At 50.1% G+C, this 27,947-nt stretch overlaps 1 protein-coding gene across 1 annotated transcript; it reads left to right on the forward strand.

The window, feature by feature from the left end:
- Positions 1-371: 371 nt before the first annotated feature.
- Positions 372-27,870, forward strand: COPS6 (COP9 signalosome subunit 6). Its single transcript, XM_063930895.1, has 10 exons — positions 372-480; positions 3,389-3,514; positions 3,631-3,762; positions 7,027-7,115; positions 7,288-7,350; positions 7,436-7,483; positions 26,579-26,693; positions 26,774-26,866; positions 26,952-27,052; positions 27,590-27,870. Exons 1-10 carry the CDS (start codon positions 426-428, stop codon positions 27,728-27,730), a joined length of 963 nt encoding a protein of 320 aa, XP_063786965.1. The 5' UTR covers positions 372-425; the 3' UTR covers positions 27,731-27,870.
- Positions 27,871-27,947: the final 77 nt, after the last annotated feature.

The following is a 27,947-nucleotide window of genomic DNA, read 5'->3' on the forward strand; positions in this document are numbered from 1 at the left end:
CATGACCATTTAAAATTAGGAAGAAGTGCAGTAATAAAACAAGACTGAGTATTACTATAGGCTATATAAACTGCCCATCTGACTCTGAGATGAGATAAAACCCTGCTTCTGCTTTTCACACTGGCTGTCCAATTGAATCTATAGGATGAGCCCAGCCCTGCACTCTGTAGCTGGGGAACAAGTGTGAAAAGCAGGTGACAGTGGGAAGCGCATGCGCACTACTGCCGTATAAACCGTAATAAAGAGATGGTTTTTCACGGTACCACAGCGCCCCCAGAGGTTGCATGGGGATACACATCACGCATGCGCGATAAGAAGACAGGCAGCGCGCACGCGCAGCAGCATTACAGGCCGCGCATGCGTAAAAAAAGGGCAGTGTGCGAAGTTTGCGCAGGCGCAGTGTGAGGCAAGCCGGGTGGAGCAAGATGGCGGCAGCTGTGGCGGCTCCGAATGGTAGTGGAATGGAGGTGGACGGTGCCGGTGAGTACCGCCTCGCGGTCACAAGGTCTCCAGAAGAGACGGGGAGCTGCCGTCTTGAGTGATGCAGGGTGACCCGCTTGAGGTTACGTTGATGAGCCACCATGGTGCTCGGGTGGTGGAGACTGTGGGCATCCCGCGCTGGGCGGGAACCGATGTCTGCGCTGTCATTGGCTCTCAGAGGCGTCAGTCATTAGACGGCAGGAAGTGACGTAATTCAATGTTATTTTTAGTGGATATTATAGTTGTTGTTATTCTTATTATTTATCCACATCTGACTAATAATCACAACCAGTAGTACTGGAATTAATACGGAATAAAGCACAGCTGGCAGCCCCCTGTGATGGGTACCGCTGTATCAGTGTCACCTCTCCTGTGGCAGTACAGGGGGTGCTTCTGGGGCCATGGCATGGAGGGTTTGCGGCTCTCATACCATGGGGCCCAATAAACAGATGGCTGCTGCCGTGGAATGCTCCTCAGCACCTGCTCTGATGCTGGGAGTGTGACGGGTGTGATTGTCCCCTATAGAGAGGCACGCCCAGAGTGTGACTGACAGCTGAGGAGTTATAGGTGGATGACATCCGTATTAAATATGTAATTGTAGAAATACACACTGCCAACCTGCACCCCCAAATCTCCCACACGCACTGCCAGCCTGCACCCCCAAATCTCCCACACGCACTGCCAGCCTGCACCCCCAAATCACCCACACGCACTGCCAGCCTGCACCCCCAAATCTCGCACTGCCAGCCTGCACCCCCAAATCGCCCACACGCACTGCCAGCCTGCACCCCCAAATCTCCCACACGCACTGCCAGCCTGCACGCCCAAATCACCCACACGCACTGCCAGCCTGCACCCCCAAATCACCCACACGCACTGCCAGCCTGCACCCCCAAATCCCCCACACGCACTGCCAGCCTGCACCCCCAAATCTCCCACACGCACTGCCAGCCTGCACCCCCAAATCTCCCACACGCACTGCCAGCCTGCACCCCCAAATCTCCCACACGCACTGCCAGCCTGCACCCCCAAATCTCCCACACGCACTGCCAGCCTGCACCCCCAAATCTCCCACACGCACCCCAAATCACCCACACACACTGCCAGCCTGCACCCCCAAATCACCCACACGCACTGCCAGCCTGCACCCCCAAATCACCCACACGCAACCCAAATCACCCACACGCACTGCCAACCTGCACCCCCAAATCACCCACACGCACTGCCAGCCTGCACCCCCAAATCACCCACACGCACTGCCAGCCTGCACCCCCAAATCACCCACACGCACTGCCAGCCTGCACCCCCAAATCACACGCACTGCCAGCCTGCACCCCCAAATCACACGCACTGCCAGCCTGCACCCCCAAATCACCCACACGCATTGCCAGCCTGCACCTCCAAATCACCCACACGCACTGCCAGCCTGCACCCCCAAATCACCCACACGCACTGCCCGCCTGCACCCCCAAATCACCCACACACGCACCCCCAAATCACCCACACGCACCCCCAAATCACCCACACGCACTGCCAGCCTGCACCCCCAAATCACCCACACGCACTGCCAGCCTGCACCCCCAAATCACCCACATATCACCCACACGCACTGCCAGCCTGCACCCCCAAATCACCCATGTGCACCCCCAAATCACCCACACGCACTGCTAGCCTGCACCTCCAAATCACCCGCACGCGCTGCCAGCCTGTGCCCCCAAATCACCCGCACGCGCTGCCAGCCTGCACCCCCAAATCACCCACACGCGCTGCCAGCCTGCGTCCCCAAATCACCCTAACTTTGCCAGCCTGTGTCATCCACACACTGCCAACCTGCGCCTCCCATCACCCGCACACACTGCCAGCCTGCACCCCGCATCACCCGCACACACTGCCAGCCGGCGCCCTGCATCACCTGCACATACTGCCAGCCTGCGCCCCGCATTACCCGCACAAGCTACCAGCTTGTGCCCCGCATCACCCGCACACGCTACCAGCTTGTTCCCCGCATCACCCGCACGCGCTGCCAGCCCGCGACCCGCATCACCCGCACACGCTACCAGCCTGCGCCCTCCATCACCCACACACGCTGCCAGCCTGCGCCCCGCATCACCCGCACATGTTACCAGCCTGTGCCCCGCATCACCCACACACACTGCCAGCCTGCGCCCCGCATCACCCGCACATGTTACCAGCCTGCGCCCCGCATCACCCACACACACTGCCACCCTGCGCCCCGCTTCACCCGCACAGGCTGCCAGCCTGCGCCCTGCATCACCCGCACAGGCTGCCAGCCTGCGCCCTGCATCACCCGCACAGGCTGCCAGCCTGCGCCCCGCATCACCTGCACAGGCTGCCAGCCTGCGCCCCGCTTTACCCGCACAGGCTGCCAGCCTGCGCCCCGCATCACCCACACACACTGCCAGCCTGCGCCCCGCATCACCCACACACACTGCCAGCGTGCGCCCCGCTTCACCCGCACAGGCTGCCAGCCTGCGCCCCGCTTCACCCGCACAGGCTGCCAGCCTGCGCCCCGCATCACCCACACACGCTGCCAGCCTGCGCCCCGCATCACCCACACGCTGCCAGCCTGCGCCCCGCATCACCCACACACGCAGCCAGCCTGCGCCCCGCATCACCCGCACAGGCTGCCAGCCTGCGCCCCGCATCACCCGCACACGCTGCCAGCCTGCGCCCCGCATCACCCGCACACACTGCCAGCCTGCGCCCCGCATCACCCGCACACACTGCAAGCCTGCGCCCCGCATCACCCGCACACGCTGCCAGCCTGCGCCCCGCATCACCCGCACCTATTACACACATGTCTCTGAGATATGAAGGGGTTGGTGTTGGATGACAGTGATGGTGAGCTTGTGAATGTGATATAAGTGTTTTGCCTTCTTCTCCCCAGTCCTCCCCACGGTAATGGCACAAGGGGTAACCGGGAGTGTGGCTGTCGCACTTCATCCCCTCGTGATCTTAAACATCTCTGACCACTGGATCCGTATGAGATCACAAGAGGGACGACCGGTGCAAGGTAAGACATTGCCTTCTGCCCCTGCTCAGAATCCTGGTACCATCACCCCTATGTCCCTCCCAGGCCACCGTCACAGCTCCCGGTATATCACTGTCTGTGTCCTGCCTTCTCCCCAGTGATCGGAGCGCTCATCGGCAAGCAGGAGGGAAGGAACATCGAGGTGATGAACTCATTTGAGCTCCTGTCGCAGATCAACGATGAAAAAATCACAATCAATAAAGAGTATTATTACACCAAGGAGGAGCAGTGTGAGTAATGACCAGCATGCTACCTGTGATATACAGTATTATTACACCAAGGTGGAGCAGTGTGAGTAATGACCAGCACGCTACCTGTGATATACAGTATCATTACACCAGGAAGGAGCAGTGTGAGTAATGACCAGCACGCTACCTGTGATATAGAGTATTATTACACCAGGAAGGAGCAGTGTGAGCAATGACCAGCACGCTACCTGTGATATACAGAGTATTATTACATCAGGAAGGTGCAGTGTGAGTAATGACCAGCACGCTACCTGTGATATACAGAGTATTATTACACCAGGAAGGAGCAGTGTGAGTAATGACCAGCACGCTACCTGTGATATAGAGTATTATTACACCAAGGAGGAGCAGTGTGAGTAATGACCAGCGCACTAACTGTGATATAGAGTATTATTACACCAAGGAGGAGCAGTGTGAGTAATGACCAGCACGCTACCTGTGATATACAGAGTATTATTACACCAAGGAGGAGCAGTGTGAGTAATGACCAGCACGCTACCTGTGATATACAGAGTATTATTACACCAAGGAGGAGCAGTGTGAGTAATGACCAGCACGCTACCTGTGATATAGAGTATTATTACACCAATGAGGAGCAGTGTGAGCAATGACCAGCACGCTACCTGTGATATACAGTATCATTACACCAGGAAGGAACAGTGTGAGTAATGACCAGCACGCTACCTGTGATATACAGTATCATTACACCAGGAAGGAGCAGTGTGAGTAATGACCAGCACGCTACCTGTGATATACAGTATCATTACACCAGGAAGGAGCAGTGTGAGTAATGACCAGCACGCTACCTGTGATATACAGTATCATTACACCAGGAAGGAGCAGTGTGAGTAATGACCAGCACGCTACCTGTGATATACAGTATCATTACACCAGGAAGGAGCAGTGTGAGTAATGACCAGCACGCTACCTGTGATATACAGAGTATTATTACACAAGGAGGAGCAGTGTGAGCAATGACCAGCGCACTACCTGTGATATAGAGTATTATTACACCAGGAAGGAGCAGTGTGAGTAATGACCAGCACGCTACCTGTGATATACAGAGTATTATTACACCAAGGAGGAGCAGTGTGAGCAATGACCAGCACGCTACCTGTGATATACAGTATCATTACACCTAGGAGGAGCAGTGTGAGTAATGACCAGCACGCTACCTGTGATATACAGTATCATTACACCAAGGAGGAGCAGTGTGAGCAATGACCAGCACGCTACCTGTGATATACAGTATCATTACACCAGGAGGAGCAGTGTGAGCAATGACCAGCACGCTACCTGTGATATACAGAGTATTATTACACCAGGAAGGAGCAGTGTGAGCAATGACCAGCACGCTACCTGTGATATACAGAGTATTATTACACCTAGGAGGAGCAGTGTGAGTAATGACCAGCACGCTACCTGTGATATACAGAGTATCATTACACCAGGAAGGAGCAGTGTGAGTAATGACCAGCACGCTACCTGTGATATACAGAGTATCATTACACCAGGAAGGAGCAGTGTGAGTAATGACCAGCACGCTACCTGTGATATACAGAGTATCATTACACCAGGAAGGAGCAGTGTGAGTAATGACCAGCACGCTACCTGTGATATACAGAGTATCATTACACCAGGAAGGAGCAGTGTGAGTAATGACCAGCACGCTACCTGTGATATACAGAGTATTATTACACCAAGGAGGAGCAGTGTGAGCAATGACCAGCACGCTACCTGTGATATACAGAGTATCATTACACCAGGAAGGAGCAGTGTGAGTAATGATCAGCACGCTACCTGTGATATACAGTATTATTACACCAAGGAGGAGCAGTGTGAGCAATGACCAGCACGCTACCTGTGATATACAGAGTATCATTACACCAGGAAGGAGCAGTGTGAGTAATGATCAGCACGCTACCTGTGATATACAGTATTATTACACCAAGGAGGAGCAGTGTGAGCAATGACCAGCACGCTACCTGTGATATAGAGTATTATTACATTAGGAAGGAGCAGTGTGAGTAATGACCAGCACGCTACCTGTGATATAGAGTATTATTACACCAGGAAGGAGCAGTGTGAGTAATGACCAGCACGCTACCTGTGATATACAGTATTATTACACCAGGAAGGAGCAGTGTGAGTAATGACCAGCACGCTACCTGTGATATACAGAGTATTATTACACCAGGAAGGAGCAGTGGGAGTAATGACCAGCGCACTACCTGTGATATACAGAGTATTATTACACCAGGAAGGAGCAGTGTGAGTAATGACCAGCGCACTACCTGTGATATACAGAGTATTATTACACCAAGGAGGAGCAGTGTGAGTAATGACCAGCGCACTACCTGTGATATAGAGTATTATTACTCCAGGAAGGAGCAGTGTGAGTAATGACCAGCACGCTACCTGTGATATACAGAGTATTATTACACAAGGAGGAGCAGTGTGAGTAATGACCAGCACGCTACCTGTGATATAGAGTATTATTACACCAGGAAGGAGCAGTGTGAGTAATGACCAGCACGCTACCTGTGATATACAGAGTATTATTACACCAAGGAGGAGCAGTGTGAGCAATGACCAGCACGCTACCTGTGATATACAGAGTATTATTACACCAGGAAGGAGCAGTGTGAGTAATGACCAGCGCACTACCTGTGATATAGAGTATTATTACACCAGGAAGGAGCAGTGTGAGCAATGACCAGCACGCTACCTGTGATATAGAGTATTATTACACCAGGAAGGAGCAGTGTGAGTAATGACCAGCGCACTACCTGTGATATAGAGTATTATTACACCAGGAAGGAGCAGTGTGAGTAATGACCAGCGCATTGGTCTGCTCAGCATTTGTTAGTATGAGGGATGTTGCACAGGAGTCCAGTAATGCATAATAATAAGCCAACTAAACCCCGGGTTACTGCATACATTTACTGAGAATTGTGCCCAGAGAAGTTGTACTGTGCAGCTCCCCATACACCCAGAATGAGAACACATACAGAGAGAGTGCTCCTACTGTGCAGCCCTCCATGCATTCCGAGAATTACTTCCAGCATACAGAAACGAGTAGTGGTACTGTGCACCGCTGCATACATAGAGAATAGGAACACATACTGAGAATCACCATGCAGGTAAGTGGTGCTGTGCATCTGTCTGGGGGGTTATTTCCATGTATTTACCAGTGGAAGATTAGATATTGGGGATCGGGTGTAACATGTGACTGTTTCTCTGTAGTTAAGCAGGTGTTTAAAGACATGGAGTTCCTGGGCTGGTACACAACAGGAGGACCCCCGGACCCGTCCGACATTCACGTCCACAAACAGGTATAATACCTTCCGTGGGGTCAACGGGGATGAGTGTGTCTGGGGGCGCCAGCTGAGGGCGGGGTCATCCTATGAATCTAGACCAATGAGACCAGGTTTTCGTCCTCCCCCTGGTCAATGGCTGATGTGATCCCAGGTCCTCCTAATAACACGCCTTTTCCTCCTTCCCCAGGTGTGTGAGATTATTGAGTCCCCGCTTTTCCTGAAGTTAAACCCCATGACAAAGCACACTGATGTAAGTACCCTGACCTGGGGCAGATTCCACCTCTGTCTCTATTACCAGCTGCCCTGTACGTCTAACGCTCTTCCTTCTCCCACAGCTTCCAGTCAGTGTGTACGAATCGGTGATAGACATCGTGAATGGAGAGGTGAGTCCGGCTCCTTGTTGTCACCTTGTCTCATATACTACAAGGGTTTATAAGCAGGGTATCACTGTCATCTCAGCATCCTGTCAGATTCCGTTGTCATCCCGGTGTGTCCTGTAATGTCCAACCAGATCAGTGTGTGATTATCTCAGCGAGGACAGGACTGCATGTGACAGGGGCAGTGACATGATGTGAGGAGGGGAATGGAGGCAGCAGGAAGCCACAGACTGAGAGTTATATAGTGGTAGGAGCAGGGTCCCCAGCAGCACAGAGTATATCAGGAGATGAATGATATGTCAGTGAGGACAGGGCTGCATGTAACGGGGGCAGTGACATGATGTGAGGAGGGGAATGGAGGCAGCAGGAAACCACAGACTGAGATATATAGTGGGAGGAGCAGGGTCCCCAGCAGCACAGAGTATTTCTTTTTCATCCACTAGGGGTCACTGGAGTACTCTTGGGATATGGACGGCTTTAGCAGGAACAGGGCACTGAATATTTAAATTTAGAACTCTCCTCCCCTCCATATCCCAGAGTACCTCAGTGTTTTTTCTGTGCTCACAGCAATAACAAGGCTTGTGTGGAGCTCCAACACTTATTTTGAATATTTTATTTTAATTTTAATTTTTACTAAACTTTATCCACATCCCTTCCCCCCCTTCCAAAAGGCGTGGGTCCGGGATAGTGGAAGCTGCTACAAGCAGCTACTGGCGTGTCGGTCCTCACTACAGAGCACCCTCACAGCCAAGAGCAGTCAACCTGCAGGAAAGGCTGGACGGAGCTTGCAGAAGAAGCCCCGTCATAGCCCCTCACCACAGGCGTCCAGGTAGGTTTGGGGACGGGGCGGTCAGCTAACGCTGTCGCCCCGCTGTGTGGGGATACTTTTCGTTATGTGCGCCGCCCGCCGCTAACAGGACACCGCCGCTGCTTAGTCTTGTAAGCAGATGCCAGAGCCGCTCAGCCCCGCCGCACAGAGCCGCCGCCGGCGACACTTTCTTCACTCCATAGCCACCGGTCCAAGGCTCTATGGAGCGCGCTCCCCGGCTCCCTCTACCCGCGCACCGGCTCCCTGTAACGTTCCCCGGCTCCGTGTACCCGCTCCCCGCTAGAATAGACAGCGGTACACGGAGCACGGGAGGGAGGGGGGGGGGGGGAAAGTCTCTCAGGCAGCGCAGCTGCACAGGGGGGGAGAGGTGTATAATACCCATAGCAGCGGCAGTATACAAGGCTGCATGGGTTATAAGAATGCATAGGCTATTAAGCCTTTATTAACAGGATTTGTTAAACAGCATTTCTCTAACGTCCTAAGTGGATGCTGGGACTCCGTAAGGACCATGGGGAATAGCGGCTCCGCAGGAGACAGGGCACAAAATAAAAGCTTGAGATATCAGGTGGTGTGCACTGGCTCCTCCCCCTATGACCCTCCTCCAAGCCAGTTAGATTTTTGTGCCCGGCCGAGAAGGGTGCAAACTAGGTAGCTCTCCAGAGCTGCTTAGAATAAAAGTTTAGTTAGGTTTTTTTATTTTCAGTGAGTCCTGCTGGCAACAGGCTCACTGCATCGTGGGACTAAGGGGAGAAGAAGCGAACTCACCTGAGTGCAGAGTGGATTGGGCTTCTTAGGCTACTGGACGTTAGCTCCAGAGGGACGATCACAGGTTCAGCCTGGATGGGTCACCGGAGCCGCGCCGCCGTCCCCCTTACAGAGCCAGAAGAGACGAAGGTCCGGTGAAAGCGGCGGCAGAAGACATCCTGTCTTCAAGACTAAGGTAGCGCACAGCACCGCAGCTGTGCGCCATTGCTCTCAGCACACTTCACACTCCGGTCACTGAGGGTGCAGGGCGCTGGGGGGGAGCGCCCTGAGACGCAATATAACACACATATACCTTAGCTGGCAAAAGGAATACATCACATATAGCTCCAGGGCTATATGGATGTATTTTTTCCCCTGCCATTTTACACAAAAAAGCGGGAGTTAAGGACGTCGTGAAGGGGCGGGGCCTATCTCCTCAGCACACTGGCGCCATTATTCCCTCACAGCTCCGCTGGAAGGACGGCTCCCTGATTCTCCCCTGCAGTACTGCATCTGATTCAGGGTAAAAAAGAGAAGGGGGGGCATTTTGGCAGCAAATAACTAGATTAACAGCAGCTATAAGGGATTAACACTTATATAAGGTTATCCCTGTATATATATAGCGCTGGGTGTGTGCTGGCAGACTCTCCCTCTGTCTCTCCAAAGGGCTAAGTAGGGTCCTGTCCTCTATCAGAGCATTCCCGGTGTGTGTGCTGTGTGTCGGTACGCGTGTGTCGACATGTATGAGGAGGAAAATGAGGTGGAGGCGGAGCAGTTGCCTGTGTTAGTGATGTCACCCCCTAGGGAGTCGACACCTGACTGGATGATTGTGTTTAAGCAATTAAGTGATAATGTCAGCAATTTACAAAAAACTGTTGACGACATGAGAAAGCCGGCAAATCAATTAGTGCCTGTTCAGGCGTCTCAGACACCCTCAGGGGCCTTAAAACGGCCGCTACCTCAGTGGGTCGACACGGATCCAGATCCAGATACTGAATCTAGTGTCGACGGTGACGAGACAAACGTAATGTCCAGTAGGGCCACACGTTACATGATCACGGCAATGAAAGAGGCATTGAACCTTTCTGACACTACAAATACCTCAAAGGCGGGTATTATGTGGGGTGTGAAAAAACTGCCAATAGTTTTTCCTGAGTCTGAGGAAATAAATGAGGTGTGTGATAAAGCGTGGGTTTCCCCCGATAAAAAACAGCTAATTTCTAATAAGTTATTAGCACTATACCCTTTCCCGCCAGAGGTTAGGGCACGGTGGGAAACACCCCCTAGGGTAGATAAGGCGCTCACACGTTTATCTAAACAAGTAGCGTTACCGTCCCCTGATACGGCCACCCTCAAAGAACCAGCTGATAGGAGGCTGGAAAATATCCTGAAAAGTATATACACACATACTGGTGTTATACTGCGACCAGCAATCGCATCAGCCTGGATGTGCAGTGCTGGAGTCGCATGGGCGGATTCCCTGACTGAGAATATTGATACCCTGGATAGGGACAATATTCTGTTAACATTTAAAGGATGCATTGCTATATATGCGTGATGCGCAGAGGGATATTTGTACCCTGGCATCAAGAGTAAGCGCAATGTCCATCTCTGCCAGAAGAGCATTATGGACCAGACAGTGGTCAGGGGACGCAGATTCCAAACGGCACATGGAAGTATTGCCGTATAAGGGGGAGGAGTTATTTGGGGCTGGTCTAACAGACCTGGTGGCCACGGCAACGGCTGGAAAATCCACCTTTTTACCCCAGGTTACTTCACATCAACAGAAAAAGACACAGTCTTTTCAAACTCAGTCCTTTCGTTCCCATAAGTACAAGCGAGCAAAAGGTCACTCTTTTCTGCCCAAGGGCAGAGGAAGAGGAAAAAGGCAGCACCATGCAGCCGCTTCCCAGGAGCAGAAGCCCTCCCCTGCTTCTGCCAAGTCTTCAGCATGACGCTGGGGCTTTACAAGCAGACTCAGACACGGTGGGGGCCCGTCTCAAGAATTTCAACGCGCAGTGGGCTCACTCGCAAGTGGATCCCTGGATTCTACAGGTAGTATCACAGGGGTACAAACTGGAATTCGAGGCGTTTCCTCCTCATCGGTTCCTGAAGTCTGCTTTACCAAAGTCTCCCTCCGACAGGGAGGCAGTTCTGGAAGCCTTTCACAAGCTGTACTCCCAGCAGGTGATAATCAAGGTACCCCTCTTACAACAGGGGAAGGGGTATTATTCCACACTATTTGTGGTACCGAAGCCGGACGGCTCGGTGAGACCAATATTAAATCTAAAATCTTTGAACACTTACATAAAAAGGTTCAAATTCAAGATGGAGTCACTCAGAGCGGTGATAGCGAACCTGGAAGAGGGGGACTATATGGTGTCGCTGGACATCAAGGATGCTTATCTCCACGTCCCAATATATCCTTCTCACCAAGGGTACCTCAGGTTTGTAGTACAAAACTGTCATTATCAGTTTCAGACGCTGCCGTTTGGATTGTCCACGGCGCCTCGGGTCTTTACCAAGGTAATGGCCGAAATGATGATTCTTCTACGAAGAAAAGGCATCTTAATTATCCCTTACTTGGACGATCTCCTGATAAGGGCAAGAACCAAGGAACAGTTAGAAGTCGGAGTGGCACTATCTCAGGTAGTGCTAAGTCAGCACGGATGGATTCTAAATATTCCAAAATCGCAGCTGATTCCAACGACACGTCTACTGTTCTTAGGAATGATTCTGGACACAGTCCAGAAGAAGGTGTTTCTCCCGGAGGAGAAGGCCAGGGAGTTATCCGAGCTAGTCAGGAACCTCCTAAAACCAGGACAGGTCTCAGTGCATCAGTGCACAAGGGTCCTGGGAAAAATGGTGGCTTCTTACGAAGCGATTCCATTCGGAAGATTCCATGCAAGAACTTTTCAGTGGGATCTACTGGGAAAATGGTCCGGATCGCATCTTCAGATGCATCAACGGATAACCCTGTCGCCAAGGACAAGGGTGTCTCTCCTGTGGTGGCTTCAGAGGGCTCATCTACTAGAGGGCCGCAGATTTGGCATTCAGGATTGGATCCTGGTAACCACGGATGCCAGCCTGAGAGGCTGGGGAGCAGTCACACAGGGAAGGAATTTCCAGGGCTTGTGGTCAAGCATGGAAACATCTCTTCATATAAACATTCTAGAACTAAGGGCCATTTACAATGCCTTAATTCAAGCAAAACCTCTGCTTCAGGGTCAGGCGGTGTTGATCCAGTCGGACAACATCACGTCAGTCGCCCACATAAACAGACAGGGCGGCACGAGAAGCAGGAGGGCAATGGCAGAAACTGCAAGGATTCTTCGCTGGGTGGAAAATCATGTGATAGCACTGTCAGCAGTGTTCATTCCGGGAGTGGACAACTGGGAAGCAGACTTCCTCAGCAGACACGACCTTCACCCGGGAGAGTGGGGACTTCACCCAGAAGTCTTCCACCAAATTGTAAACCGTTGGGAAAGACCAAAGGTGGACATGATGGCGTCACGTCTAAACAAAAAACTGGACAGATATTGCGCCAGATCAAGGGACCCTCAGGCAATAGCAGTGGACGCTCTGGTAACGCCGTGGGTGTACCAGTCAGTGTATGTATTCCCTCCTCTGCCCCTCATACCGAAAGTATTGAGAATCATAAGAAGGAGAGGAGTAAGAACTATACTCGTGGTTCCGGATTGGCCAAGAAGGTCTTGGTACCCGGAATTTCAAGAGATGCTCACGGACGAACCGTGGCCTCTACCTCTAAGACAGGACCTGCTACTGCAGGGGCCTTGTCTGTTCCAAGACTTACCGCGGCTGCGTTTGACGGCATGGCGGTTGAACGCCGGATCCTGAAGGACAAGGGCATTCCAGAAGAAGTCATCCCTACTCTGGTAAAAGCCAGAAAGGAAGTAACCGCAAAACATTATCACCGCATTTGGCGTAAATATGTTGCGTGGTGTGAGGCCAAGAAGGCCCCTACACAGGAATTTCAACTGGGTCGTTTCTTGCATTTCCTGCAAACAGGACTGTCTATGGGCCTAAAATTAGGGTCCATTAAGGTTCAAATTTCGGCCCTGTCGATATTCTTCCAGAAAGAACTGGCTTCAGTACCTGAAGTTCAGACATTTGTGAAAGGGGTGCTGCACATACAGCCTCCTTTTGTGCCTCCAGTGGCACCTTGGGATCTCAATGTTGTGTTGAGATTTCTAAAATCACACTGGTTTGAACCATTGTCTACGGTAGATTTAAAATATCTCACGTGGAAGGTGTCGATGCTGTTGGCCTTGGCTTCAGCTAGGCGTGTGTCAGAATTGGCGGCTTTATCATGTAAAAGCCCTTACCTAAATTTTCATTCTGACAGGGCGGAATTGAGGACTCGTCCTCAATTTCTACCTAAGGTGGTTTCTGCATTTCACATGAACCAACCTATTGTGGTACCTGCGGCTACTAGGGACTTAGAGGACTCTAAGTTGCTGGACGTTGTCAGGGCCTTGAAAATATATGTTTCCAGGACGGCTGGAGTCAGGAAAACTGACTCGCTGTTTATCCTGTATGCACCCAACAAGCTGGGTGCTCCTGCTTCAAAGCAGACGATTGCTCGTTGGATTTGTAGTACAATTCAGCTTGCACATTCCGTGGCAGGATTGCCACAGCCAAAATCAGTAAAAGCCCATTCCACAAGGAAAGTGGGCTCATCTTGGGCGGCTGCCCGAGGGGTCTCGGCTTTACAACTTTGCCGAGCAGCTACTTGGTCAGGGGCAAACACGTTTGCTAAATTCTACAAATTTGATACCCTGGCTGAGGAGGACCTGGAGTTCTCTCATTCGGTGCTGCAGAGTCATCCGCACTCTCCCGCCCGTTTGGGAGCTTTGGTATAATCCCCATGGTCCTTACGGAGTCCCAGCATCCACTTAGGACGTTAGAGAAAATAAGATTTTACTTACCGATAAATCTATTTCTCGTAGTCCGTAGTGGATGCTGGGCGCCCATCCCTAGTGCGGATTGTCTGCAATACTTGTATATAGTTATTGTTACAAAAAATTCGGGTTATTATTGTTGAGCCATCTTTTCAGAGGCTCCTTTAAATTTATCATACTGTTAACTGGGTTAAGATCACGAGTTGTACGGTGTGATTGGTGTGGCTGGTATGAGTCTTACCCGGGATTCAATATCCTTCCTTATTATGTACGCTCGTCCGGGCACAGTATCCTAACTGGCTTGGAGGAGGGTCATAGCGGGAGGAGCCAGTGCACACCACCTGATATCTCAAGCTTTTATTTTGTGCCCTGTCTCCTGCGGAGCCGCTATTCCCCATGGTCCTTACGGAGTCCCAGCATCCACTACGGACTACGAGAAATAGATTTATCGGTAAGTAAAATCTTATTATTTTCAGGTTATATATGTTTTTCTCAAATTATAACCTGTACTGTGATTATAACTGTAAGCATGGCATGGGGGCCATTTTAACCATTCTTCCTGTTGTGATTCCAGAACGTTCCTGTCCTACATCTCTACTCCACCGGAGGTGCACGGGTGTTAGTGGGACTTTGAGATCAGATTTCATATAGTACTGGCCACGTGCACTGCACTTGGCCAGATATATATATATATATATATATATATATATATAGACACACCTTAGTACTATTTTACTGAGTCGTGCAAGTTGTCTGTCTTTGTATATTGTATTGTCTGTCTGCATAATGAGTAAGGCACCAGCAAAAACTAAAAAGCAGTTTCACTGCAATGTCTGTAAGAGTGTGTTACCGGATGGATCTACCACATGTACAGTATGTTTTGTGAATTCAGCTACGAATACGATTTCCGCTCCGGTTTCAAAGCCGGTTTCATTTCCGGACCCTCCATGGGCTATGCTAACAGATGTCATGGCTGGATTGCAATCAGAATTGGCCGCCGCTCGACAGGAGCGGGAAGCGGCAAGATCTGAGTCTAGGGTGAGACCGCCAGAACTACCGGAGGCGTCTCAGCCTTGCCAAAAGTCCAAGTCCATTTTGGGTAGAAGGGATAAATTTCATTTGTCTTATGATTTACCAGTTTCTGCTATGTTGCATTCTGACGATTCCATGCCAGACCTCACTGCGCAAGATGAGGGTGAGGAGGGCGAAGTGGACCAGCAGTCAGATAGTGAAGATTTTGACAGCCCAGGCATTGATAATCTCATCAGAGCGGTGCGTCAGTCTCTGAAGTTTACAGAAACCGAGGAGCCTCTGACAAATGATGAAGTCGTCTTTACTAAACGACAGAGAACTCCAATGTGTTTTCCTGTTTCGGAATCTCTTAATAAGATGTTAGTAGAAACACGAAAGAATCCAGATAAACGGTTTTCTATACCTCGTAGATTTAAGTCTAGCTACCCGTTTCCAGAGTCTGTGACAGCTACAAGGGAGAATCCGCCATTGGTGGATTCGTCTGTGTCAAAACTTACAAAGAAATTAACCATACCAGTACCAACTGCTACTACGCTTAAAGACCCTTCAGACCGTAAAATAGAAGCTATGCTAAAGTCCATGTATATAGCAGCAGGAGTGTTGCTTAGACCTGGTTGGCATTTGGGTAACTAAGGCGCTAATGGTATGGATAACAGAACTCAAGTCTGCCCTACATGACGATCACCGTATACTTCTCGCTGATCAAATCTGTGAAGCTGCTGATTATCTATGTACAGCTTCTACTGACGTCTGTCAGCTCACTTCTCGCCTTTCATCGTCGCTAGTTACAGCACAACGAGCACTCTGGCTGCGTTCTTGGCAAGCGGAGGCAGAGGTCAAAAGAGGTATAGAGGCGTTACCTTACGGTGGCGAGAAGTTGTTTGGTCCTGAATTGGACAAATGGATTTCTGAGGCCACGGGAGGAAAGTCTGTTTTCCTACCATTGCCTCCAACGGTACCTAGACGGAAATACTCTGGCCTGGCGTTCAAATCCTTTAGACCTCAGCCCTTTCGAGGCCGTGGTAGAGGAACAGCCACGCCTGGTAGATGAGGTCGAGGACGTGGTTTACAACAAACCAACACCAGTCGTCAGGATGCTAAAGTCACCGACAAGCCAGTGGCATGACGGGCTCCCAGCCCATCTCGGATCTCCAATTGTGGGAGCACGCCTTCAGACGTTCCATTTGGCGTGGTTCCAGACATCCACAGATGGGTGGATCCGCAATTTAGTGTTAAAAGGTTACAAAATAGAGTTCGACTGTCTCCCGCCACTGCGGTTTTTCAAGACAGACTGCCTCTGTCGGACGACAAGAGGGCGGTTCTGCAAATTGCCATTCAGTCCCTGCTGGATTCAGCAGTTTTGATTCCGGTTGCTGTACACCAACAAGGTCAGGGTTATTATTCCAGTCTGTTTGTGGTACCAAAGCCGGATGGCTCCGTCAGGCCAATATTGAACTTAAAGGGTCTCAATCAGTACGTCACTTACTACAGATTCAAGATGGAATCTCTGTGGTCAGTAATTGCAGGTTTAGAGCCACAGGAATTCATGATTGCGCTAGATCTTAAGGATGCGTACTTACACATTCCGATTTGGCCACCTCATCAGAGGTTCTTGCGTTTTGCAATACGGCAGAACCATTACCAGTTTCAGACTCTACCGTTTGGCCTCTCGTCAGCGCCTCGGGTATTCACCAAAGTGATGTCTGTGATGATAGCTCATCTCAGATCCCTGGGAGTGATAATAGTTCCGTACTTGGACGATCTGCTCATCAAAGTCCGTCTCAACAGATGCTCCTCCAACATGCGTTGCTAACGTACAATGTACTAGTTCAGCACGGTTGGATTGTCAACTTCAAGAAATCACATTTAATTCCGTCTCAACGACTTCAATTCCTAGGTATGATTCTCGATACGGTAAATCAAAGAATTTACCTATCAGAACAGAAAGTACAGATTATTCGTCATCTGGTACAATTAGTGCTCAAGCCACGCACAGTCTCGGTACATTTGTGCATTTGCCTCTTAGGCACAATGGTGGCGGCTTTCGAAGCGCTTCAGTTCGGAAGATTTCACTCACGTCCTTTTCAACTGGATGTGCTCGCACAGTGGTCGGGCTCGCATCTGCAGATTCACCACAGGGTGAGGTTGTCACCACGGGCCAGAGTATCTCTACTCTGGTGGCTCAAAGTACACAATCTAACCGCAGGGAAACGGTTCGGCGCCTGGAATTGGATAATTCTAATGACGACGCGAGTCTCAGATGTTGAGGAGCTGTCGTTCAAAATTGTCAGCTCCAGGGTCTCTGGGCGGATCACGAAAGATTGCTGTCTATAAATGTCCTGGAACTCCGGGCAACGCTACGACAAGCAGTGCACATGCTTCAGTCGCAGACTGTCCAGATGCAGTCCGACAACGCGACGGCGGTCGCGTACATCAACAAACAAGGAGGAACGAGAAGCCGCATGGCAATGCGGGAAGTAGCTTGAATCCTCAATTGGGCCGAGCATCACCAAGTGATATTGTCGGCAGTGTTCATTCCGGGAGTGGACAACTGGAAGGCGGATTATCTCAGCCGTCGGGATTTTCATCCAGGAGAATGGGCATTAAATCCAGAAGTGTTTCACATGTTGGTCCAGAGGTGGGGTTACCCTCAAGTGGACCTGATGGCATCTCGCCACAATCACCAAACGCCCCAGTATGTGTCCAGAACGCGAGATCCAAAGGCAGTGGCGGTAGATGCTCTCACAATCGCGTGGCCGTACAGCCTCGTGTATCTGTTTCCACCGTTTCCTCTGCTCCCTCTGTTGCTAAAACGGATCAAAAGAGAGTCCGGCCACAGTCATACTAGTGGCGCCTCATTGGCCTCGGAGAGCTTGGTTCTCGGATCTCCGCGGACTACTTGCAGACGATCCTTGGCCGCTCCCACTACGTCCGGACCTGTTACAACAGGGTCCGTTCCTTTACCCCGATTTAGCGCGGCTGCGTTTGACGGGGTGGCTGTTGAGACCGCCCTCTTAAGAAGAGAGGGCATTCCAGAATCGGTTATACCAACCATGTTACGTGCTAGGAAGCCAGTTACGGCAGCTCATTATTACAGAATTTGGCGTGCCTATATAGGTTGGTGTGAAGCTCGGAAGTTTCCGACATCTTTTAAGTTATCCCGTCTTTTGTTATTTCTACAGACGGGGTTAGATGGAGGACTGCGTTTATCTACACTAAAGGTGGAGGTATCTGCTTTGTCAATTTACTTTCAAAGACGATTGGCTCTATTGCCGTCTGTACACACTTTTCTGCAAGGTGTCCTCCGAGTACAGCCTCCATTCATTCCACCTACAGCACCATGGGACTTGAATCTGGTTTTAGATTTTTTACAGTCTTCATATTTTGAACCCTTACAACAAGTGGATATTAAGTTTCTCACTTGGAAAACAATTTCTCTTACGTCCTAGAGGATGCTGGGGACTCCGTAAGGACCATGGGGTATAGACGGGCTCCGCAGGAGATAGGGCACCTAAAAAGAACTTTTACCATGGGTGTGCACTGGCTCCTCCCTCTATGCCCCTCCTCCAGACCTCAGTTAGATCTTGTGCCCAGAGGAGAATGGGTGCACTGCAGAGAGCTCTCCAGAGTTTTCTGTTTGAAAAAGAATTTTGTTAGGTTTTTTATTTTCAGGGAGTCCTGTTGGCAACAGGCTCCCTACATCGTGGGACCGAGGAGAGAGAAGCAGAGCTGGCTTGTCAAGTTGGGCACTGCTTCTAAGGCTGCTGGACACCATTAGCTCCAGAGGGTGTCGGAACACAGGTCTCACCTGGGGTTCGTCCCGGAGCCGCGCCGCCGTCCTCCTCACAGATGCCGAAGATAGAAGCCGGGTGAGTATGAGAAGGCAGAAGACATCAGATCTTCATGAGGTGCGCGCCATTGCTCCCAGTCACACACACACAGCAGCACTGAAGGGGGGAGGGGGGGCTTCATCCTCAGCACTAACCAGCGCCAGAAGCTGCATACATGAACGCTGGCTCCCTGGTCTCTCCCCTGCTGAACTTCACAGGCTGGAAAAAAGAGGAGGGGGGCACATTAGCGACGCAGTGAGTGGGAATTGGTATATTATATATAAAAAAGCGCTATCTGGTCATATTTTTTCCAGTGTTTTTAGGCGCTGGTGTGTGCTGGCATACTCTCTCTCTGTCTCTCCTAAGGGCCTGGTTGGGGTTATGTCCCCAAGTAGGTTAATACCTGTGTGTGTGGGGTGTCGGTACGTGTGTGTCGACATGTCTGAGGCGGAAGGCTTCTCCAAGGAGGAGGTGGAGCAAATGAGTGGTGTGTCCCCGTCGGTTGTGCCGACTCCAGATTGGATGGACATGTGGCATATGTTGAATGCAAGTGTGGCATCTTTACATAAAAGGCTTGATAAGGCTGACTTAGGGGTGACATCAGGGGGTCAATCCTCGGATTGGACCGACTCACAGGGCCCGTCGGGGTCTCAAAAGCGTCCCTTAACACAAGACACTACTACCGACACGGATTCTGACTCCAGTGTTGACTATGACGAAGTAAAATTGCACCCTAGGGTGACTAAAACCATTCAGTGTATGATTGTGGCAATAAGGGATGTGTTGCATATTGAGGATGAACCCTCGGTCCCCGACACAAGGGTACACATGTTTAAGGGAAAGAAACAGATTATTAATTTTCCCTCAGCCCAAGAATTAAATGATTTCTTTGGAAAAGCTTGGGAGACTCCGGAAAAGAGACCGCAGATCCCCCCCCCCCCCCCCCCAATTTTTTTTATATATGGCATACCCCTTCCCTAAGCAGGACAGGGAGATTTGGGAATCATCCCCCACTGTGGACAAGGCCCTGACGCGCTTGTCCAAGAAAGTGGCGCTACCGTCTCCTGACACAGCGGCCCTTAAGGACCCTGCAGATCGCAGGCAAGAAACTACCTTAAAGTGTATTTATTCTCATACGGGTGCTGTGCTAAGACCGACAATTGCGTCTGCATGGGTGTGTAGCGCAATTGCAGCTTGGACAGATGAGCTGACAGATCAATTTGATAATATGGATAAAGATACTATATTCTTACTCTAGCCCATATAAAAGACGCAGTCTTATTTATGAGGGATGCTCAAAGGGACATTGGATTGCTAGCTTCTAGGGCCAATGCCATGTCTATCTCAGCGAGAAGATCCTTATGGACTCGCCAATGGACGGGTGATGCGGATTCCAAAAAACATATGGAAGTACTACCCTATAAGGGTGATGTATTGTTTGGGGATGGGCTGACGGACCTGGTTTCCACAGCTACAGCAGGTAAATCAAATTTTTTACCATATGTTCCCCAACAGCAAAAGAAAGTAACACCCTATCAGATGCAGTCCTTTCGGTCGCACAAGTCCAGAAGAGGTCGGGGATCCTCTTTCCTCGCCAGAGGTAAGGGCAGAGCCAAAAGAGCACCTGCTTCGGCAGGTGCCCAGGAACAAAAGTCCTCCCCGGCTGCTCCAAAACCCACAGCATGACGCTGGGGCTCCCCTGAGGGAGTCCGCATCGGTGGGGGCACGTCTTCGACTTTTCAGTCAGGCCTAGGTCAGTTCAGACCTGAATCCCTGGGTGTTGGAAATAGTTTCACAAGGTTACAAATTGGAATTCGAGGAGGTGCCCCCGCGCCGATTTTTCAAATCGGCCCTACCAGCTTCCACATCGGAAAGGGATATAGTGTTAGCTGCAATTCAAACGCTGTGTATACAGCAAGTGATAATCAAGGTTCCCCTGCACCAGCAGGGAAGAGGTTACTACTCAACCCTATTTGTGGTCCCGAAACCGGACGGTTCGGTCAGACCTATTTTGAATCTGAAATCCCTAAACCTGTACATAAAAAGATTCAAATTCAAAATGGAATCACTCAGAGCGATAATAGCCAACATGGAGGAGGGAGAGTTTATGGTAGCTCTGGACATAAAGGATGCGTACCTTCATGTCCCCATATATGCCCCCTATCAGGAATACCTGAGATTCGCTGTACAGGATTGTCATTACCAATTTCAGACGTTGCCGTTTGGACTTTCCACGGCCCCGAGGATTTTCACCAAGATAATGGCGGAAATGATGGTGGTCCTGCGCAAGCATGGAGTCACAATTATCCCATACTTGGACGATCTCCTGATAAAAGCGAGATCAAGGGACAAATTGCTGAGCAGTGTGGCGCTCTCTCTGAGAGTGCTCCAGCAACACGGTTGGATTCTAAATCTACCAAAGTCACAGTTGATTCCGACAACTCGACTACCGTTCCTAGGTATGATACTGGATACGGAACAAATGAAGGTCTTCCTCCCAATAGAGAAAGCCCAGGACATCCAGAACATGGTCAGAGACCTGCTAAAACCGAAAAGGGTGTCAGTTCATCAATGCACTCGAGTTCTGGGAAAAATGGTGGCGGCCTACGAGGCCATTCCCTTCGGAAGGTTCCATGCAAGGACTTTTCAATGGGACCTTCTGGACAAGTGGTCCGGGTCCCATCTGCACTTACATCGGAAAATAACTCTGTCCCCAGGGGCCAGAGTGTCTCTCCTGTGGTGGTTGCAAAGTGCTCACCTGCTGGAGGGTCGCAGGTTCGGAATTCAGGATTGGATCCTGGTTACCACGGACGCGAGCCTCCGAGGATGGGGAGCGGTCACACAGGGAAAAAAATGTCAGGGTCTTTGGTCAGACCAGGAGTCCTGTCTACACATCAATGTGTTGGAACTCAGGGCCATTTACAACGGCCTTCGACAAGCGGAGAGTCTTCTTCGAAACCTACCGGTTCTGATTCAATCAGACAATGTCACAGTAGTGGCTCATGTGAACCGCCAAGGCCACAAGGATTCTTCGCTGGGCGGAAAATCATGTAAGCGCTCTGTCGGCTGTCTTCATTCCGGGAGTGGACAACTGGGAAGCAGACTTCCTCAGCAGACACGATCTCCATCCAGGAGAGTGGGGACTTCATCAAGAAGTCTTTGCAGACATAACACGTCTTTGGGGAACTCCTCAAATAGACATGATGGCGTCACGCCTCAATAAAAAGCTTCGGAGGTATTGCGCCAGGTCTCGGGACCCTCAGGCAGTGGCAGTAGATGCTCTGATAACACCGTGGCTGTTCAAATCGGTCTACGTGTTTCCTCCTCTTCCTCTCATCACTTCCTCTCATCACAAAAGTGTTGAGGATCATAAGGCAAAGAAACGTACAGACAATACTCATTGTCCCAGACTGGCCTCGAAGGGCCTGGTACTCAGATCTACAAGAGATGCTCACAGGAGATCCCTGGCCTCTTCCTCTGAGGGAAGACCTGTTGCAACAGGGGCCCTGGGTATTTCAAGACTTACCGCGGTTACGTTTGACGGCATGGCGGTTGAACGCCGAATCCTAGCGAAAAAGGGGATTCCAGAAGAGGTCATCCCTACTTTAATAAAGGCTAGGAAGGAGGTGACGGTTAAGCATTATCACCGTATCTGGCGAAAGTATGTGTCTTGGTGTGAGACCAAGAATGCACCTACGGAAGATTTTCATCTGGGTCGTTTTCTCCACTTCCTACAGACAGGAGTGGATATGGGCCTGAAATTAGGCTCTGTTAAGGTACAGATTTCGTCCCTCTCGATTTTCTTTCAGAAGGAATTGGCTTCTCTTCCAGAAGTCCAGACATTTGTAAAGGGAGTGCTGCATATCCAGCCCCCTTTTGTGCCTCCAGTGGCTCCATGGGACCTGAACGTGGTGTTGCAGTTCCTAAAATCACACTGGTTTGAACCGCTTAACAAGGTGAAGTTGAAATTTCTTACCTGGAAGGTGGTCATGCTGTTGGCCTTGGCATCAGCAAGGCGAGTGTCTTAATTGGCGGCTTTGTCACACAAGAGCCCCTATTTGATTTTTCATGTGGATCGAGCTGAATTGAGGACACGTCCGCAATTTTTGCCTAAAGTGGTTTCTTCATTCCATATGAATCAACCTATTGTGGTGCCTGTGGCTACAAGTGACCTGGAGGATTCCAGATCCCTGGATGTAGTCAGGGCCTTAAAAATTTATGTAGCCAGAACGGCTATAATTAGGAAAACAGAGGCTCTGTTTGTCCTGTATGCTGCTAATAAGATTGGCGCACCTGCTTCGAAGCAGACTATTGCTCGATGGATCTGTAATACGATTCAGCAGGCTCATTCTACGGCTGGATTGCCGATACCAAATTCGGTTAAAGCCCATTCCACTAGGAAGGTGGGCTCTTCTTGGGCGGCTGCCCGAGGCGTCTCGGCATTACAGCTTTGCCGAGCGGCGACTTGGTCGGGGTCAAACACTTTTGCTAAATTTTACAAGTTTGATACCCTGGCTGATGAGGACCTCATGTTTGCTCAATCGGTGCTGCAGAGTCATACGCATTCTCCCGCCCGATTGGATGCTTTGGTATAAACCCCATGGTCCTTACGGAGTCCCCAGCATCCTCTAGGACGTAAGAGAAAATAAGATTTTAAACCTACCGGTAAATCTATTTCTCCTAGTCCGTAGAGGATGCTGGGCGCTCGTCCCAGTGCGGAAACTCTGCAAGACTTATATATAGTTGTTGCTTACATAAGGGTTATGTTACAGTTGGAATAGGTCTTGGACCATTACTGTTGTTTTGTTCATACTGTTAACTGGTTATGTATGTTCCAGGTTACGTGGTATGCTTGGTGTGGGCTGGTATGAATCTTGCCCTTGGATTGCTAAATCCTACCTTGTATTGTCCATCTTCTCTGGGCACAGTTCTCTAACTGAGGTCTGGAGGAGGGGCATAGAGGGAGGAGCCAGTGCACACCCATAGTCAAAATTCTTTTTAGGTGCCCTATCTCCAGCGGAGCCCTTCTATACCCCATGGTCCTTACGGAGTCCCCAGCATCCTCTACGGACTAGGAGAAATAGATTTACTGGTAGGTTTAAAATCTTATTTTTTCTCCTAGCCTTAGCTTCGGCAAGGCGTGTTTCAGATTTGGGTGCCTTGTCATGCAAGCCACCGTATTTGGTGTTTCATGATGACAGAGCGGAACTTCGGACGAATCCCGCTTTCTTACCAAAGATAGTGTCATCTTTTCACATCAATCAACCAATAGTAGTTCCAGTGTTAACAGAAGATTCTGGAACTGTGGATGTGGTATGCGCACTACGCGTTTATGTATCCCGAACGTCTACAGTTCGTAAGACGGATACGTTGTTTGTTCTCTATGATGCTGCCAAGATGGGTTGGCCAGCTTTTAAGCAGACCTTATCCAGATGGATTAAAGTGACCATACGTCAGGCTTACCTTCATGCTGGGTTACGGCCGCCTACATCAGTAACAGCTCATTCCACACGTTCTGTGGGAACTTCATGGGCAGCTGGTCGTGGGGCTCCTACGACGCAGCTTTGCCGTGCAGCTACATGGTCATCAGTGCACACGTTTGTGCACTTTTACAAGTTTGATACGTTTGCGGCATCAGCTTCTAGCTTTGGCCGCCTAGTGTTACAGTTGCCAAACAGCTCTCCCGCCCACAGGGGAAGCTTTGGTACGTCCCAAGAGTACTCCAGTGACCCCTAGTGGATGAAAAAGAAAATAGGATTTTGGTACTTACCAGGTAAATCCTTTTCTTTGAATCCATAGGGGGCACTGGACGCCCACCCAGAGCAGTTTTACCTGGTTTGTGGTAAGTTCAGGGGATCTTATGGTAACACATTCTCACCGACCGGCTTCAAAGTTTCAAGTTCTATCGGTTATGGTGTCAACTGTTTAGTTGTCAGTAACGTTATGTGTCAACTTTGTTGTTGTCCGTTATGTTATATGTAATACTCCATTGTCAACCTCTCTATCGCTCCTGTTCAGCTCAGTAAAAAGCACTGAGGTACTCTGGGATATGGAGGGGAGGAGAGTTCTAAATTTAAATATTCAGTGCCCTGTTCCTGCTAAAGCCGTCCATATCCCAAGAGTACTCCAGTGCCCCCTATGGATTCAAAGAAAAGGATTTACCTGGTAAGTACCAAAATCCTATTATCAGGAGATGAGTGATGTGTCGGTGAGGACAGGGCTGCATGTGACGGGGCAGTGACATGATGTGAGGAGGGGAATGGAGGCAGCAGGAAGCCACAGAGAGTTATATAGTGGGAGGAGCAGGGTCCCCAGCAGCACAGAGTATATCAGGAGATGAGTGATGTATTAGTGAGGACAGGGCTGCATGTGACAGGGGCAGTGACATGATGTGAGGAGGGGAATTGGAGGCAGCAGGGTCCCCAGCAGCACAGAGTATATCAGGAGATGAGTGATGTGTTAGTGAGGACAGGGCTGCATGTGACAGGGGCAGTGACATGATGTGAAGAGAGGAATGGAGGCAGCAGGAAGACACAGACTGAGAGTTATATAGTGGCAGGAGCAGGGTCCCCAGCAGCACAGAGTATATCAGGAGATGAGTGATGTGTCAGTGGGGACAGGGCTGCATGTGACAGGGGCAGTGACATGATGTGAGGAGGGGAATGGAGGCAGCAGGAAGCCACAGACTGAGAGTTATATAGTGGAAGGAGCAGTGTCCCCAGCAGCACAGAGTATATCAGGAGATGAGTGATGTGTCAGTGAGGACAGGGCTGCATGTGACAGGGGCAGTGACATGATGTGAAGAGAGGAATGGAGGCAGCAGGAAGCCACAGACTGAGAGTTTTATATAGTGGAATGCGCAGGGTCCCCAGCAGCACAGAGTATATCAGGAGATGAGTAATGTGTCAGTGAGGACAGGGCTGCATGTGACAGGGGCAGTGACATGATGTGAGGAGGGGAATGGAGGCAGCAGGAAGCCACAGACTGAGAGTTATATAGTGGAATGCGCAGGGTCCCCAGCAGCATGGAGCATTGATGTGAGTATTCTATCACACTGATACAGGAAGGTTGGTTTTTTTTTAAATGCATCTCTGTATGAAGTAAATTCTGGCCTGTTTTTTCAATTCCGGGATTTGGGATTGAAAAACTCTCAAACCCGGATTGAGTTGCCCTCCCCCCCGGTCATCACGCGGCACAGCGTACAGCTAAGCAGCATCTGCGCTGAGTGATTAGGTGCTCAGTGCTGCCCAGCAGAAAGAACAAACATTTTGGCAATCCCCAAATCCTGGGATTGGAACCTCCAATCCAGGGATTCAGATCCTGGTAATTTGGGCCACAAATCCCGGTAACCTGCCTATCCCAGGATTGGCCACCCTAGTATGGAGCAAAATTCCTCCATTGACAGCTCAGATAATTCTGTAACACTCTCGCTACTCTCAATCCTTATGGTCTCTCTAGTCCTTTCTTCTCTTTCCTCTTACTCTTCGTTGTCTCTTATACTAGTCTTCTGTCTTCTCCCAATCTTAGTTGTTGTCTCTGATGATACTGATCATCCCTCGCCTCCTTGACTAGATATCCACGATTGTCTCTCTCCCAATCCTAGTTGTGTCTGATGATTGTAGTCCTCTCTTTCCTGATTTAAATGTCTCTGATGGGCCATGATGGTTTTTTGTATTAACCAACCCTTGGCTGCATGAATCTTTCATGGTTCCTTGTAATCTCACTGTGTATTTGTCTCTTCCAGGCCACCATGCTGTTGGCGGAGTTACCGTACACGTTGGCCACAGAAGAGGCAGAGAGAATCGGTGTAGACCATGTAGCTCGAATGACAGCGACTGGCAGCGGGGAGAACTCGACAGGTAAGAGATGGAAACCGAGCCGTCTTGGGTGCAATGTGCACATGAACTGTCCAGTGACCGTGTGCAATTTCTCCTTCTAGTAGCGGAGCATCTTATTGCGCAGCACAGCGCCATAAAGATGCTGCACAGTCGGGTCCGGCTCATTCTGGAGTATGTTAGAGCGGCTGAGGCTGGTAAGTAGACATCTGGTGCCACATGTCCTTCTCTGTACCTCCTCATGTAGTGCCCATGTGACCACCTCTGTTCCTCTCTGTACAGGAGAGGTTCCCTTTAATCATGAAATTCTGCGCGAGGCCTCCGCTCTGTGCCACTGTCTCCCTGTACTCAGCACTGACAAGTTTAAGATGGACTTCTACGATGTAAGTAGGAAAATGATTTGCCCTCATCATCCATCTGTCCGTATTAGATCCTCTTTCCAACCTCGAAAAAAAGAGAAAATGCAGGTGCACACTCTAAATAATCTAAACAATTAAAATAAACTCTGCAATTTAACGTGGAGTAAAATGGAGGTTCTTAGCATAAATTTTGGCCAAAAAATATGGGCCCACCTACCAAGTCCAGGAGACCTCACCAGGTAGATCCCTAAAATTCCTAAGGTTCAAGTCCAGAGCACGGGATCCCCCGACAAGCACAATTATGCTAAGAGCCTTAATTTCACTCCATGTTAAACTGCAGAGTTTATTCTAATATTGTTGATATTGCCAATGTTCTTAGTGTTTAGTGTGTGAGCCTGCATTTTCTCTTTATTTCTGTGTGGCACCACAAATCTCAGCATGATAGCGCCTCTTATTATGTTAAAAATTAGGGTGTGCAGTCCATTCCCCCCCCTCCCCACGTACTATTTCCAACTTCGCTCTCATCACCCTCTCGATGTTCTCTTCTCCCTTTCATGGCAGCAATGCAATGACGTCGGCTTAATGTCTTACCTGGGCACCATCACCAAGACCTGCAACACCATGAACCAATTCGTCAACAAGTTCAACATCCTGTATGACCGCCAGGGAATCGGGCGGAGGATGAGAGGCCTCTTCTTCTGAAAGCGGAGGCTACACCTACTGCACCGGCACAACCTTCTTTTGTATAAAAGGACTTTAGTGAGCAAACAAACCCACCGACCTGAGCTCTATGTAATTGTTACTTTAGGAGATAGAATAATTAAAGTGTTCTCTGACCATGACCTTGTGCAACGTTCCGTTATGCAGATGTAACCGGCCGGGATAACGGGTGCAGTTTTGGAGGCTCGATCTGGTGTAT

This window comes from Pseudophryne corroboree, chromosome 6 (assembly GCF_028390025.1).
Source record: "Pseudophryne corroboree isolate aPseCor3 chromosome 6, aPseCor3.hap2, whole genome shotgun sequence".
NCBI classification, from domain to species: Eukaryota; Metazoa; Chordata; class Amphibia; order Anura; family Myobatrachidae; genus Pseudophryne; species Pseudophryne corroboree.